The sequence below is a fragment of the Pseudorasbora parva genome, chromosome 3, assembly GCF_024679245.1.
Source record: "Pseudorasbora parva isolate DD20220531a chromosome 3, ASM2467924v1, whole genome shotgun sequence".
Lineage (NCBI taxonomy): Eukaryota > Metazoa > Chordata > Actinopteri > Cypriniformes > Gobionidae > Pseudorasbora > Pseudorasbora parva.
Window position 1 is genome coordinate 33077301 of NC_090174.1, and position 16817 is coordinate 33094117.

Here is a 16817-nt window from a genome sequence, read left to right on the forward strand (position 1 = left end):
ATGTACTAACATTTAAATAAATAATTTGATACAATACACTTATTGCGTACATACATGTTTGTACATTGTACTTGTACTGTAAAAAAAACCCTGCATGTAATTACATCTATAATACATTTCTGTAGCTACATATATAATTACACAGTTGGCACTTCCCTTACACCTAACCATACCCTTAAACTTTCCCCGTATCCACCTCAATATCAGCAAATGTGTTTTGCAATAAAATATGAACACAATAAGTACATTGCACTTATTTTTTTGATGCAAGTACAAAGTAATTAAGGCAACCTAATATAAAATGGGATAATGTATTTCTATGGATGTAACATTTTACACAGTTTAGTGGTTAACAATAAAGTTGTAGTCTTTTTTTAACATATTGTATTGTTAACATTTGGCTCCTTAAGTTCTTGGTCTACATTATCATATACACATATTTATCTAAAAAAAAAAATTGAGGATGATGAGAGAGTTAATTATGAGAAAATGTTAATTTGGGGGTCGAGTATCCCTTTTAAGAGTCATTGTTAACATAGTTTTAAGTCTCAACACATAAACTGTTTTAACTTTTATTTATAAATATTTTGAGGATGTTTAAAGATGCTCTTACATCTGTTTAGTACATTGGCTCCAGGAACAGTGTCTATGGGGTCAACAGGTCTGCCCACGTAAACAACCACAGGTTTTATGCCAAAAGAAAGAAAGACATTAGATTATTTTCTTAGATGGCTCTTAAATGTGAGAAATGGGGTTGGGACTGTGTGTTCTTGTGCGGTCAACAGCCAATCAGTGACGTCATGACATCACTTTCTGACTTTAGTGTGAGTAGTCACCTGACATTCATGGCTCAGGTGACCGTCCCAAAAAAATCTGTGAAGTATACAATAATAAGCATAGAAGAATATAATAATTCAAGGGAACATTTGATTTAATCGGAAAATAAACTGCTCCAAAAAATGTAGATACTTTTTTTTGTTGTAAGATTCATATTTACACAGAGTTTGTTTTATAATTTTTTTTTAGCAAAACCTTACATACACTTACAAAAGTGACCTAAAATGTGCATAAATCATTTGATCCGATCCAGTTCTACATTTAAATGAGAGAAAGTGTAAATCTGAATTAAAAAATTAAATAAAAAAATTAAAAACATGCAGGAAGAAGGAACAGACATACGCAAGTTTAAAGTGTTGGTGATTTGGCAAATGTTGTTGAAACGGTGCTTAAGATAAGAGTCAGCACACCGTGAGTCTGCAATTTGTGTCTGTCCAAAATCACATCGTTAGACACTGACGACTAAATGAGAAGAATGTGCTGAGTCATTCGTCCACTTTCTCTGCACCCCTCTTTCATTGAGTCATTAATACACTCCCTCTATCCAGCATGCTCACAGAGGCCTGTCAGTCCACAGTCATCCATTTACTCCCATCATTCATACGAAAAGAACTGCATATTAAAGGGATAGTTCACCCAAAAATGAAACATATCCCATAATATATTCAGCCATCCTAGGTTTAATGACATTCTTCTTTCAGACGAACACAATCAGAGATATATTAAAAATGTCCTGGCTAATCCAAGCATCATATTATAATGGCAGTGAATGACAGCCAAATTTTAAGTGGCTCAAAAACGTTCACCCATTCTTCATAAACTTACTCCACATGTCTCCGAGGGTCGATAAAGGCCTTCTGATGCAAATCAAAGGGTTTGTGTAAGAAAAATATCAATTTTTAACACGTAGTAAAAAAAATGACGGAAAGCCTGTATTCAACTTACGGAAAAAGCGTAACTGGCACGGCGATGACGGCGGACTTAGAATAAACATTTGAACTGCGAGAGCCGTTACACTTTCTGCTCAAGTTAAATACTGGGGCGGTCCGCCGGAAGCTAGATATTTTACTTCATAAAGTTTTAAATATGGATATTTTTCTTACACAAACCCATCGATTCACTTCAGAAGGACTTTATCAGCCTGATGGAGCAGCGTGGAGTAAGTTTATTTTTTGAGCTTCAGATTTGGGCTGCCATTATAAAGCTTGGATTAGCTCTGAGATTTTTAAATATAACTCAGACAGGGTTCGTCTGAAAAAAGAAAGTCATATACAGTGTAAATTATGGAATAATTTTCATTTTTGGGTGAACTATTCTTTTAATGGCCACACATGCATGCGCCCCTTTCTTTCTGTAGTCTACATAACTCCACCCATCTCGTTACGTGCAGTAGATTTCCGTCGTATTTTGTGTCTCCACAGCAGCAGAGCCAGAATCAGCAGAACTATGAGTCCCACCACACCTCCAATAATGCCCAGCTTCAGCGCAAGTCCAGAGTCTGAATGTTGGGGTTCAAATATGTCACACGATTGCCCATCCTCTGTGCTGCTTCCACCATGGTTCACCGCTAGTACACACACTACGTCATAGGCCGCCATGTCCTGCAAAATTGTTGCCCTTTTCCTCTCCTCCACCGGTATCCTCCTATCCTCCTTGCCTTTCACCAGGACAATGTAGTGGGTGACAACGGAACCCGGAGCACACCAGTGCACTTCAACCCTTTTGTCATCCAGTTGAGTTAGATGCACGCGGTCCGGTGCAATCGGGGGTTGGAATTGTTCGGTCAACCCCGGGCAGAGACAGGGTGTAACTTCTGACAGCGCCTTGCAGGTTTGCTGCTGCTCTATACACATGTCATAGTGGCACGAATCTAGTTCCGGGGATTCGGAGACAGTGGGCGTCGAGCTGGGAGGTCTGGTGGTAGGGTCTTCGAAATTATTGTAATCTTCTCCAGAGGGGGGGGAACGAGGTTGAGTGGCATTCAGAGAATATGATGAGGACAGGGCAAGAAAGTTGATGAGGAGGAGAAGGTTGACAGGACGTAAACACACCAACATGATTTCTGGAGGGGAAAAAAACAAGTCAGGTGATCTGGAGGCACTTCTGAATGGAGCTTCAGATCAGAGGAGTCAACAAATTCATTGGGATTTCATTAACAAGTCTTGACCTAGTGTGAACAGTTCTTGAATGTACAATAATATATTTTCAGTTGGCATCTGTTTTTAGGAATCCACTAAAAGTTTGTTACTTAATAAAATGTAACTCCAGATCATTGGTCAACTCAAATGATTCATGACTCATTCCTTGGGTGAATGTTGCGATCATCTTTAACTGATTTCATTAACCGTTTTTGACTTGTGAGTTTAGCTACAGTAAAATATTACATTGCATCAGATTTTATGCTAGAATTTTGTTGTTGTTAAATAAAATTAAATTAAATTTTAAAACTTTTAAAGATATTAAAGGTAAAAGATTAAATTGTTAGCCAGTTGCTGAATTCCCATTATATTTCAATGTATGCACTTGGTAGATGCTTTAATTAAATGCAGCTAAAATTGCATTTAAGATACTTTTTTCAGTTCATATCAAACCTGCCAGTTGAAAGCATATTACTGTAATGCACTGTTTACTTGACTCTTTTGTAATTCCTGTTATTCCCAAGAGTGGTATTCTGACTAGATTAGGCTACATCAAGTACATGGGGGTCAAGCAGAAAGGTAATCAAGCTGAAAGAAAGAAAAAAAGCTGGAAGACGAAAGGAATAATCACCGCTGAGCTAACTGAGGAATAACTATGGAGTAAACAACCAATGGAGCTTCAGAACCTGCTTCATATTTCTCGTGTGTTATTCTACATCTCCAGTGCAGATTATCTATATAGAAAACAGTTTACATTTAACCGAGCGAATACAAACAATCCAGAAGTCCAGATCATTCTTTTTTCAAAACAAACCAGTTAGCAAACTGTTGCACATGCGAGTGAGTGTGTGTGTGTACCATGTAGTGTCATCTGCCCTTGGTTAAGATATCGATTAACATTCTTTTGCATGGGTAAACTAGTTTTTTAACCAGACAGAACTCATATAAATCCACTCTGATGAGTTTTAGAGAGAAAAATATTCGACAGCCATGTGATAAAGGAATGCAGAGCTTCAAGGTATTTTGATAAGTAAAAGGCTTTTGTATGTTGCTTCATCTCATTTACTTTTGTATCAAAACTGTAGTTTCATGGTTACGATATTGAAAAAGTATTCAGACAAAGATATGAACTTTCGTTTCTTACCTATTTAAAAAGGGAGTCCAAAAAGTTTTATCTTGCAATCTTAAATATCTGGTATCCTCTTTCCTCTGCTCTCATTCGCATGCCACAGCAACTCTCTCTGTCTCTCTCTAACTCCCCTACAATCACCTCCTTTTTCTTTCTAACCCCATCCCCCTCTCTGCTCCACCTTTTCTCAGTTAATGGGCTTTCCAGCTAACAGAATGAGTGTGGACTATTATGTGAATGCCTCTAATGAATCACAGCGTTTACTGCAACATGTTCAGGTCAGACATGACATGACACACATGCACACACTCATTCAGAGCATCGGAGTTCATGTTGAGAAAATGCTATTTCTGAAAACATTGACATTCCATTCATTAAACAGATTATACTTTATACATAATGGTACTTCAATTCATCAGCTGAAACATGTTCTTACTACTATGTAGCAGCAGAAAACATGTTTAAAGTAAACACTGAACACAGCTCAGCCATAGCCTTCCTGTGGCATGCTGGTATCATAGCGAACAAGAGGCTCTTTATTTCAGAGATTTTGAGACTGCTTGTCAGCATGTGTTTCAAGCTTCAGTGAAAAGCTTTTTACAGTACTAATTCAAATGAAAATCAGTTTGTATTTACCAGAAATGTGGATTTGGTGTTCCACTAAAGAGATTTACTGCATCCTGGAAGCAGGTGTGTGTGTGTGTGTGTGTGTGTGTGTGTGTGTGTGTGTGTGTGTGTGTGTGTGTGTGTGTGTGTGTGTGTGTGTGTGTGTGTGTGTGTGTGTGTGTGTGATTTTGATGTGGCTGCTCTGACCATAGAGAAGGAAGTCTGTTTTTTCATACTCAATGACAGAATGAGTCAAAGTTCACATAATTCATAAGCTTACAGAGTAACACACTTCCGTCCACACTCCTGCACTTACACATATATACACAAGCCCTGTCATATGGCACTGTTGTCAAGGTTATTTCGTCATAATATACTTTTTGCGTTGAGTCATAGTCTCAATTGTATAAAAGTTTCAGTAGACAGGTTGACCAGACAGACAGACAGACAGACAGACAGACTGTCCATAATGTCCATAATGACTAATGTCCTAATGATTCAAAGGTTCAATTAAAGTTTAATTTAAAATGTTATGTTACAGTGAAAAACATGTTTGTTGAAATAACATCTACCTGAGATTCAGATAAAAAAAAAAAATTCACACAATAATAAAATAGTTTGCCCTTTTCACTTTTACTGCACTTTGCAATAATGTTCCATTTGTTAACCTTATAAACTACATTAGTGAACATTTGAGATTTTAATTATATATTTCAGTATAAAGTTTCCAAGATTTAGTATGACATCACAAAAACAAAAGGTTACATGTTAGTTTATAGTTAACATTCTAGTTTTAAATAGCGAAGTTTTGAATTTGAAGAAACTCCTATATGCTGCGGGACAAAAGCATTTCTAAAACACTTACACATACATACAACAATAAAGTGCTCTATTTATTTAAGATTTATCATAGTATTCACAGATCAGGATTATTTGTAATTCCAGAGGAAGTGTGTTCAGAAACACCGGATAGATGATACACTGACACACACAATCCCCACTGGAGTTTTGAGGTATTAAATGTAGTGACATATTTACATTACAAATCCATTTTGTATTTTTTTTGCGAGGATTTTCCTCTTTTTCAAGGGTCAAGCAACAGTTAGGAAATTGAGAGATCTCTTCTGTTATGATTATTCTGATCACGGGATGCAAGCCTCTTACCAGTACAAAGTCATTTTAAAAACATCTGATGGTGCAACAGTGTTTTGTTACAAAGCCTTCCTACTGACATACGGGAATCAGGAGGGCTGGAGGGATTTCCAACTCAAGCTCTATAATTAATTTCAAGCTCAACATATAGTTACAGAAATAAAAAGAATGGTGAACTTTTCTTCTCTGTACTCTCACACAGGTTCACACATGCACAACAAGACACTGCCAATAAACCAACAGCCTTTCTGATACTGACCTGCTGGAACACTGCAGATTATGAAGCTCATACCAAAATCAAATACAAAATGTCATTCCATTTTTGTACATGAAAGTACTGTTGAATGCATTCACAGATCAGTCTTCATAAATACTACTAAAAATACATGTTTAAATAATGAACATGTGTTTTCCAGATATAATTGATCATATGGGAATATTCTTCTGTGGGAAAGGCATTTAGGTATCTAGGGACCGGCGGTAGTACTGATGTCAGTACATAAGTAAAAGCACAAATAACAAGAGCTATATTTACTTTAGTAAAAGTAGAAGTACCACAACGATAAAGTAAAAAGTTAAACGTATATGATTTTAAATGTACTTTAAGTATTAAAAGTCAAAGTACTCGTAAATTTTTTTATCTCAATGTCTATATTCTAATAAATTAATAAAAAACAGTATGTGTCAGTTGTGGCATTTTAATTAATTTAGTTTTGGGATAATGTAATTGTGCCTGCCATCTGTGGCCCAGTTTACATTTCTGACTTACAATTCTGAGTTAAATATAATAATTCTGAAGCAATATTTTGGAATTTTACAGTTTTGGAAATAATGTTTTAACAAACATGCCAGTAGGTGGTGGCAGGTCTTAATGAGAGACACCTTTAATTAATGACATTAATTTATTAATTCATTTAATGACATTTCACTAAAATACAAGTTTATGCTATGCTAACATTGCTTATAGAAAATGAAGAACGAAGAATGTGAATCAGGTGAGTTTCAATCTTTTAGGTTTTTAATAATGTCATTTTGTAATTATATCACAATGCTAGCTTACTTTGTTGTAAATGACAAAGACTGACAGTGTCACAGCTAAATAACCATTGCTTTCAACTGCAGACTGTCACGTGTCTGTCTGTTGCCACCGTCATCCCTCATTAGTTTAGTTTGGTCCTGCTGTTTAATTGACTATCATCTGTATCACCTGTCCTCCTCGTCTTCTGTGTGTGTATTTAGTTCCTCTGTGTTCACTCTGTCTTTGTCCATCGACCCATCTTCATACCCGTGACGCGTCCAGATACAAGTCTATGTTACCCAGTGTGTGAGTAATCTATTAAAGTGTTGTTTACTAAAGTCCTGTTCCTACACACATCAGCGGGGGGAAGCGTGCCGACACATCGCTGGGCCTCTGGGCTGTTCTATCACTACACATCAAAATTTGATTGGCTGATGACCCACGTCAGTCAAAGCTAGGGTCCAATGGAAAATAGCAGCTTCAATGGAAGGCAAGCTATTCTTCTAGTGAAAAATATTCTTCTTCACAATAAATAAATACATTCTTTCTGGAAATATAATCGTAACATTTTATTTATATATATATATATATATATATATATATATATATATATATATATATATATAATGTGTGATTTTTGAAAGGGCCAGCAGAGAAGGCCCTGATGGCCCTGACAGCCCCACCACTGATTAAAGTGTTGTTTACTAAAGTCCTGTTCCTAGTCCTTCTTCATCTTTGTGAGTTGTGAGCACCACTGGTGCGTGACACAGACGTTTTATCGATTCTGCCATTGTTTTACACTGACACGCCCCTACAGATCGGGACTTAAAGAATATCTCGAACTTCCCACTGGTATTTACGACTTTGTGGTGGCGTTTCAACTCTTAAATATGATCTTTACGACATGACTTGAACACACCAACAGTTCTGATGTGATCTTGGAAATATTTCTGCTGCTGAAATATAACAAAACAGGCAATATTGATTCTAAAATGTGTATTAATGTGATAAGTGATTCAATGTGAATTAATTGTTTATATTTAGTTTTTTAACTGTATGTTATAAATATAAAAACTTCACATTTTAAATATTTACTGCAGTATGTGACTGTGTTTCTTTATGTATGTGCTTCGCTCATGAGGCTGTGCAAGCGTCAACATTGCAACCTTGTTACTGTCAGTTTATTATTGTCACAGAAACCAGACTCCAAGAAAGAGAGATTAATCGAACCAGACAGGTATTTATTGAATCGAAGTAAAGGCTGAGAAACAGCAGAGATGGTACTGTACTGAGCAGATGGAGGATGAACAACATTCCTTTCTGAATGCCAGGAGAATGGAAACGAGGAGGCTGGAGAAGGAGACACTGGAGAACTCCATGAAGGACGAGAGGAGAATGTGTATGTCACAGGCCGGAGCGGACCGCCACTTGGCGCGAGTCCCGCTCCTCCCCTAGTTTCCACCCCGAGGAGGTCCCAGAAACACCCCAATGACCGGACAGACGAGGACGGTTAAGTTAAAACCAATATTTATTAATTTAAAAGAGATTTATGGGAAAGGGGAAGGCGGGATACTAAAAAGGGGGACACCAGTCCTCCAGGGCTGGGGCCTTGGTTTCTTGAGTCGCTCCTGGTTTTCGACAGATCTTCCCAGCTCTCTCTTTTCATCGTTCACGCCTAGGTTTGCAGGTGAGTGTACAGGCGGTACACTGGGCTCTTAGCTCTGGGCATACAGGTGAGTATACAGGCAGTACACTGGGCTCTTAGCTCTGGACATACAGGTGAGTATACAGGCGGTACACTGGGCTCTTAGCTCTGGGCATACAGGTGAGTATACAGGCGGTACACTGGGCTCTTAGCTTTGGGCATACAGGTGAGTATACAGGCGGTACACTGGGCTCTTAGCTTTGGGCATACAGGTGAGTATACAGGCGGTACACTGGGCTCTTAGCTTTGGGCATACAGGTGAGTATACAGGCGGTACACTGGGCTCTTAGCTTTGGGCATACAGGTGAGTATACAGGCGGTACACTGGGCTCTTAGCTTTGGGCATACAGGTGAGTATACAGGCGGTACACTGGGCTCTTAGCTTTGGGCATACAGGTGAGTATACAGGCGGTACACTGGGCTCTTAGCTTTGGGCATACAGGTGAGTATACAGGCGGTACACTGGGCTCTTAGCTTTGGGCATACAGGTGAGTATACAGGCGGTACACTGGGCTCTTAGCTTTGGGCATACAGGTGAGTATACAGGCGGTACACTGGGCTCTTAGCTTTGGGCATACAGGTGAGTATACAGGCGGTACACTGGGCTCTTAGTTTTGGGCATACAGGTGAGTATACAGGCGGTTATTAGTTTCAACTCACAGATCCGTAGTCAGGCAGAAGTCGGTTTTAGTGCTTCCTCAGATACAGGGCTTTCTCTTCGACCTAGGGAGGGATCGCTGACAACGTTTGCACAGCACAACACTATAATTCTTCGGTGGACACACATCAAAAGAAAGACTCACCCACTGCACTCCACACACACTCACGGTGAATTAGGGTCAGGATCGACACATTGGGCTGGGAGACAAGTCCTGGGTAGTAGAAAGGATCAGTGCAAAAGATGACCATATGAAAACGTCAAGACCACGATCTTTCAGCACGCTCCTTCCTCTTTACAATACTTTTCAATACGTTCCCAATGCCTTCTTAATGTAAACAATTTATCCAAGGCAGTAACAATACATATCAACACAGTTGTTTCAACCATGAATGCTTCCAACACTTAGCTCATGTTTTCTTCAGCCCAATACTTCGTTCTCACTTCGCCCAGTCTGTATCATCTGCCTCGGGACGTCCCTCTGATCCACCGGTCGCTCCGTCTCACCCACCGCGATCGCCCAAATCAACTGCACTCACCCTGCAGCGTTGGCCCGAATCAACTTCCGCCTTCCGCCCCCGTTTGCCGGAATCAACTTCCTCGTTTGCCGGGATCAACTCTCTCCTCCCCTGTTCTCCCAGTACCATCTTTATATGCCTCCTTTGCTCTAATTTGCCCAACCATCGATCGCCACGTCCATGCACACACCTGCTCCCAATAACACGCTCTTTTCGTTGCCCGGAGTTACCGGAACTGATCGTGTGTTCCATGTGCAATGGTCCGGGCGGACAATTTCCGCCATTTTAAGTTCTGCCCTTTGAGGTCACTCCGTGACATCCTCCCCCGCCAAACCGTTCTAGTCCCTAGAACGGGAATCACCTGCCTAGTCACCATATCGTACAGGGGGTCGCCCTCGGTTCTCCCGTTGAGACCGTCGAGGTGGCGAGACTGGGTCAACCCTAGCGGCCACGGTCTCAGGGTCCCTTGGCACCACGGCCCAGCCCCCGATTCACGGGGCTGCAGGCACAGGCTCCCTTGGGGCCTCTTCCACGGGTCTGGGATAATTTGGACAGGGACGAATCATGTTTCGATGGACCACTCGGTCCGGCCCAGCCTTTCCTTCTGGCCGGATCGTGTATACCGGTTGTCCCGGCCGCTGCTGGCCCTGGATCACATACGGGATGGCTTCCCACCGGTCGCTCAACTTTCCTTTCCCTTGCCGCCGGTTGTCTCGGACCAACACTCGTTCTCCTGGAAGCAGGGGGGCCTCTCGGGCCGTTCGATCATACAACCTCTTATTTTTCTCTGCAGCACCTTGTATCCGTTTGGTGACTTGTTCATAGGCGAAGTGAAGGCGTTGATGGTGGCGCCCCACCCACTCCGTCAGACTCACATCCTCCCCAGCCGCGGGTGTCCCCAACATCAAGTCCGTTGGTAGCCGCACATGCCTGCCAAACATCAGGTAAGTCGGGGCATACCCCGTAGTGCTGTGTACACTATTATTATATGCCTGGACTAAGGTTGGTAAGGCACTCACCCAGTCACTCTGATGCTCTTGGTCCAGCGTGCCCATTAAGCCCAGCAAGGTCTGATTGAGTCGTTCACACCCACCGTTCCCCTGGGGGTGATAGGACGTGGTGTGAGTTTTCGTGCACCCATATAATTGGCACAGTTCCTTGATCACTCGGGACTCGAAATTTGGCCCTTGATCGGAATGCAGAAACTCAGGGCACCCAAACGGCTGAAAGACGGCTCTCCATAAGGCAGTGGCAGTGGTGTTGGCAGTCTGGTCCAGAGTTGGAACGGCCCAGGCGTACTTGGTGAATAGATCAGTAATTACGAGGATATTCTGATAACGATCCGTTGGTCTACCCAACGTCAGAAAGTCCATGGCCACAATACGAAGGGGGGCTTTTGCCTTTATCGGGACCATCGGGGCTCTGAGCTCCTTCCTAGATTTAAACAAGGTACAACGAGGACATGCCTGGATGAAGGTACTTACGGATGCTTCCAGCCCTGGCCAATAGAAGTGCCTGCGCAATAGGGATACCATCTTCTCTTGCCCTTGATGTCCCAACTGGGCATGATATGCCATCAGTAAAGCTTGTACCTGGCCCTCCGGTACCACAATCTGGCAGATCTCCTCTCCCAGTCCCGAGTCTCCGACACATCACCCCATCTCTCAATCGGAGCTTCGTCCACTGTCCCAGTAATTTTCGCCCCATCCCCACTTGAACCTGTCTTTCCGCCTGTGTTGGTCCTCGGCCCTGTTCCAGCCATCGGCTCAGCGTTCTCAACCCGCTGTCTTCTTGCTGCCGCTCTCTCCAGCGGCGAGGGTCCCAACCTATCGGCACCGCCTCTCGTTGGCCTCCCGGCGCCTCCACAATGCCCACCATATACCTCTCCTCTTGGTCTAGTAGCTGTTCAGGTGGGCGCCTCAGGCTCTCTACCTCCGGAAGTCGGGACAAAGCATCGGCATTTGTATGTTCTCTCCCAGGCCGGTACTGGAGCTCGTACTCATAGTTGGCCAGCTGTGCCACCCACCGCTGCTCCACAGCTCCCAACTTGGCGGTCTGCAAGTGTACAAGAGGGTTGTTGTCAGTGATTACCTGTACCTTAGCGCCCCACAGATAGTCCTTAAATTTTTCGCTCAGTGCCCATTTCAAGGCCAACAACTCCAGCTTAAAGGAACTATAGTTGGCATCGTTTCTTTCGGCTGGATGGAGGCTCCGACTAGCGTAGGCGATCACACGTTCCACCCCCTCCTGTCGTTGGGCCAACACTGCCCCCAGGCCGAGGTTACTGGCATCTGTGTTTGGGACAAAGGGTTGGGTAAAATCTGCATAGGCCAAGATCGGGGCTTGCAACAGCTCTTGTTTCAGCCGCTGAAAGGCTTTCCCACACTCAGAGTCCCAAGCAATCGATGACGATCCGCGGCCTCGAGGGCGTCCCGTCCCGGACAACAGTTGGTTCAGGGGCTTCGCGATCTTAGAGAAGTCTTTAATGTACCGTCGATAATACCCCACAAAGCCCAAGAAGGATCTGACTTGCCTCATGGTCTTCGGGACATTCCACTCTCGTACCGCTGAAACCTTCTCCGGGTCCACAGAGACCCCAGCAGCGCTCACACAGTGGCCCAGGAACCTTACTTCTCTCCGCAACAGGTGACATTTGTCTGGTTGGAGCTTCAGCCCATACTTCTCCATAGCTTGAAAGACCTTCTCGAGATGGTGCAAATGGGACTCGAAGTCTGGGAAATAAACAATAACATCATCCAGATATACCAGTGTGGACTCCATCAATTGACCACCCAAACATCGCTGCATCAATCGCTGGAACGTAGCGGGAGCGTTGCAAAGGCCGAAGGGCATCCGATCCCACTCGAATAACCCGAAGGGGGTCGTGAAGGCGGTCTTCTCTCTGTCTGCCTCCTCCACCTGCACTTGCCAATAGCCGCTTGCCAGATCTAACGTGGAATACCAGGCCGACTGAGTTAAACTGGTAAGTGAATCCTCGATCCTAGGTAAGGGGAAGGCGTCCTTCTTAGTCACCTGATTTAACTTCCGGTAGTCCACGCAGAATCTCCAGGCTCCCGTCTTCTTCTGCACCAAGACTATGGGGGCTGCCCAGGGACTACTGCTTTCACGAACAATCCCTTGATCAAGCAGTCCTTGCAACAGGGTTCGTACCTCAGAATACAAGGTGGGCGGTATGGGACGGTATCTCTCGCGACTAGGCCCGGCTTCCCCAGTGGGAATTCGATGCTTCACCACATTGGTACATCCGTAATCTTCATCATGTGCAGAGAATATATGTTGCCACTTCCCCAGGAGTTCTCGCAGTTTATGTGTCTGAGCCTCTTCCAACTCTTCTCCCCGCAGGGACTCACCTACCAAATGGCCGGGCGTCTCTTCCCCAGCCTTCTTCCGGGGCGAGTCTGTTTGAATTAAAGCCACCTCAAACACGGTAGGACACACTTGCCGGAAGCTCACATCTCTTTCTTCCCTTACTTGATGAGGATCGACCATCGTCACTCGGGCCAGTCGTTGATATCTATGTAGGTGTATGGAATAGGGGTTCTCATTGCGTACCTTCACAGGAACTCGTCCTCGACGGACTACTGCCAATCCTCGGGCCACTTCCACATGTTGACAATCCAGATGGGGCTCCACTAATACCCAGCCTTCTGGCCCATATTTCTGTTGGGGGACTCTTACCCACACAATGGCCTCACTCCTAGCTGGCACGGACAAGGCATAGCGACAGGCCACTCGGCCGGTATCTTCCCGATCTCTTCGGACCCTAGCTGCCTGTATCCGGCGACAGTCAGCCACAATGCGTTCCCACTCTCGCTGTTCTGCAGGTGGTATCGACTTTACGGGCCTTGCCCGGAATAATTCTTCCCAGCACTCCGAGATTACGTTCATGCCCAGAAGGGCTCGATGGGTCCCCAAACAATGATCCTGGACGATGACTACCCCCTTCTGGGGCACGGTGATCCCATGGATCTTCAGATCAATCAATAGGTACCCAATGTAGGGGATGTCTAACCCATTCGCTCCCTTCAATGTCAGCCAAGGGGCCTCGGTTTCCTGCATATTTCGTCTTCCAAACAGCTCCTTCGACAGGCTCTCTGAAAACAGGGTGACTTGAGATCCGGTATCTACTAGACACTGTACCTTAGTACCACATACCTGGACCTCCACCACAGGGCTTTGCCCAATCAGTCTATCCTTCGAGCCAGTTACTGGAGATGGGTCATCTAAAGGGGTCCCGACCACTCGACCCACAGTGGCCGGTTGACCTAAAAACCCCCTTCTGAGCTTCGTCGGGAGCCACACTGCCGGCTGTAGTGTCCGGGCTCACCACAACGGTTGCAAATGGGTCGTCCTTGTTCGTCCCACTCAAATCAAGGCGGGGCAGGTCGGCTTAGTTGCCTCCCTAGGTCTCGGCCTCCACCTGAATAGGCTCGCTCCCGAGGGGCAGACTTTACCTCCTGTCTTAATGCGCCTAGCCGCAACTCCTCCAGGAGCGTCTTGGACAGCGCTGTCATTTGCTCGCGGACGTCTTGTAGGAGCTCCCTCCGTAAGGCCTGTTTCCAATCTACTCCCTCAGGGGCTACTGCGGCTGCTGCTGCACCACTTACGGCCGCACACACTGGGGGATCTACGACTTCCGCCTGGTCCGATTCCAGAGCCACCGCTTCCTTCTTTAACTCCTCAAAGGTCATCTCTGGATCTCGTCGAAACTGCACTCGCAGGCTCTGTCGCACCGGGCCTTCTCTCAGCCCTAGCAAGAATTGATCCCGCATCAGAGTTTCTCCCTCTCCCAACCCGTGGTCGCGTCTTCCTTGCAACCGGGTGAACTGCTCTCGCAGTCGGAGCGCATAGGCTCGGATGGGCTGTCGAGGGCCCTGTTTGCAATTAAAGAACTGTGCTCGGAGGACGGATACCGGCGTGGTGTCTCCATATCGTTCGGTCAGAAAGTTAAACACAGACTGTGCGGTGGCTCGGACGGCTTCTGGGGCGGCCTGGACTTCTCGTCGGGCTTCCCCCTCTAGGGAGTTCAACACAAACTGTTGATATTGGGACGCACTTAACCCTTGGATTCCGGCCAGATACTCTATCTGGGCTTTCCACTCAGAAAATCTCACCTCTGACTCTGCTCCGCCATACTTCTGGATCCAGGGGGTGCCCATGAACACGGGCATGACTCGGGGTGGGGCCTCAGGTACCTCGTCGTCGGCCATTGGGGAATTTCGGTCGCTCAACTCGAGGTGGAACCCTGCCGACTGCGCCAAAATCTGTCACAGGCCGGAGCGGACCGCCACTTGGCGCGAGTCCCGCTCCTCCCCTAGTTTCCACCCCGAGGAGGTCCCAGAAACACCCCAATGACCGGACAGACGAGGACGGTTAAGTTAAAACCAATATTTATTAATTTAAAAGAGATTTATGGGAAAGGGGAAGGAGGGATACTAAAAAGGGGGACACCAGTCCTCCAGGGCTGGGGCCTTGGTTTCTTGAGTCGCTCCTGGTTTTCGACAGATCTTCCCAGCTCTCTCTTGTCGTCGTTCACGCCTAGGTTTGCAGGTGAGTGTACAGGCGGTACACTGGGCTCTTAGCTTTGGGCATACAGGTGAGTATACAGGCGGTACACTGGGCTCTTAGCTTTGGGCATACAGGTGAGTATACAGGCGGTACACTGGGCTCTTAGCTTTGGGCATACAGGTGAGTATACAGGCGGTACACTGGGCTCTTAGCTTTGGGCATACAGGTGAGTATACAGGCGGTACACTGGGCTCTTAGCTTTGGGCATACAGGTGAGTATACAGGCGGTACACTGGGCTCTTAGCTTTGGGCATACAGGTGAGTATACAGGCGGTACACTGGGCTCTTAGCTCTGGGCATACAGATGAGTATACAGGCGGTACACTGGGCTCTTAGCTTTGGGCATACAGGTGAGTATACAGGCGGTACACTGGGCTCTTAGCTTTGGGCATACAGGTGAGTATACAGGCGGTACACTGGGCTCTTAGCTTTGGGCATACAGGTGAGTATACAGGCGGTACACTGGGCTCTTAGCTCTGGGCATACAGGTGAGTATACAGGCAGTACACTGGGCTCTTAGCTTTGGGCATACAGGTGAGTATACAGGCGGTACACTGGCTCTTAGCTTTGGGCATACAGGTGAGTATACAGGCGGTACACTGGGCTCTTAGCTTTGGGCATACAGGTGAGTATACAGGCAGTACACTGGGCTCTTAGCTTTGGGCATACAGATGAGTATACAGGCGGTTATTAGTTTCAACTCACAGATCCGTAGTCAGGCAGAAGTCGGTTTTAGTGCTTCCTCAGATACAGGGCTTTCTCTTCGACCTAGGGAGGGATCGCTGACAACGTTTGCACAGCACAACACTATAATTCTTCGGTGGACACACATCAAAAGAAAGACTCACCCACTGCACTCCACACACACTCACGGTGAATTAGGGTCAGGATCACCACATTGGGCTGGGAGACAAGTCCTGGGTAGTAGAAAGGATCAGTGCAAAAGATGACCATATGAAAACGTCAAGACCACGATCTTTCAGCACGCTCCTTCCTCTTTTCAATACGTTCCCAATGCCTTCTTAATGTAAACAATTTCTCCAAGGCAGTAACAATACATATCAACACAGTTGTTTCAACCATGAATGCTTCCAACACTTAGCTCATGTTTTCTTCAGCCCAATACTTCGTTCTCACTTCGCCCAGTCTGTATCATCCGCCTCGGGACGTCCCTCTGATCCACCGGTCGCTCCGTCTCACCCACCGCGATCGCCCAAATCAACTGCGCTCACCCTGCAGCGTTGGCCCGAATCAACTTCCGCCTTCCGGCCCCGTTTGCCGGAATCAACTTCCTCGTTTGCCGGGATCAACTCTCTCCTCCCCTGTTCTCCCAGTACCTTCTTTATATGCCTCCTTTGCTCTAATTTGCCCAACCATCGATCGCCACGTCCATGCACACACCTGCTCCCAATAACACGCTCTTTTCGTTGCCCGGAGTTACCGGAACTGATCGTGTGTTCCATGTGC

At 45.3% G+C, this 16817-nt stretch overlaps 1 protein-coding gene across 4 annotated transcripts in view; it reads right to left on the reverse strand.

The window, feature by feature from the left end:
- Positions 1-558: 558 nt before the first annotated feature.
- Positions 559-16817, reverse strand: part of LOC137071909 (LRRN4 C-terminal-like protein) — a 32224-nt gene continuing 15965 nt past the window's right edge. For 2 of the 4 annotated variants that reach the window (XR_010904546.1, XM_067440123.1), the window contains exon 2: positions 559-2899. Coding sequence is in view for 1 of the 4 variants with exons in the window: in XM_067440123.1 (XP_067296224.1) it covers positions 2196-2899 (704 nt within the window). In the remaining 3 variants the exon portion in view is untranslated. Of the gene's footprint in view, positions 2900-4119; positions 4247-7069; positions 7250-16817 lie in introns of those variants that run through there. The other 2 variants (XR_010904545.1, XR_010904544.1) reach the window with 2 other exon arrangements.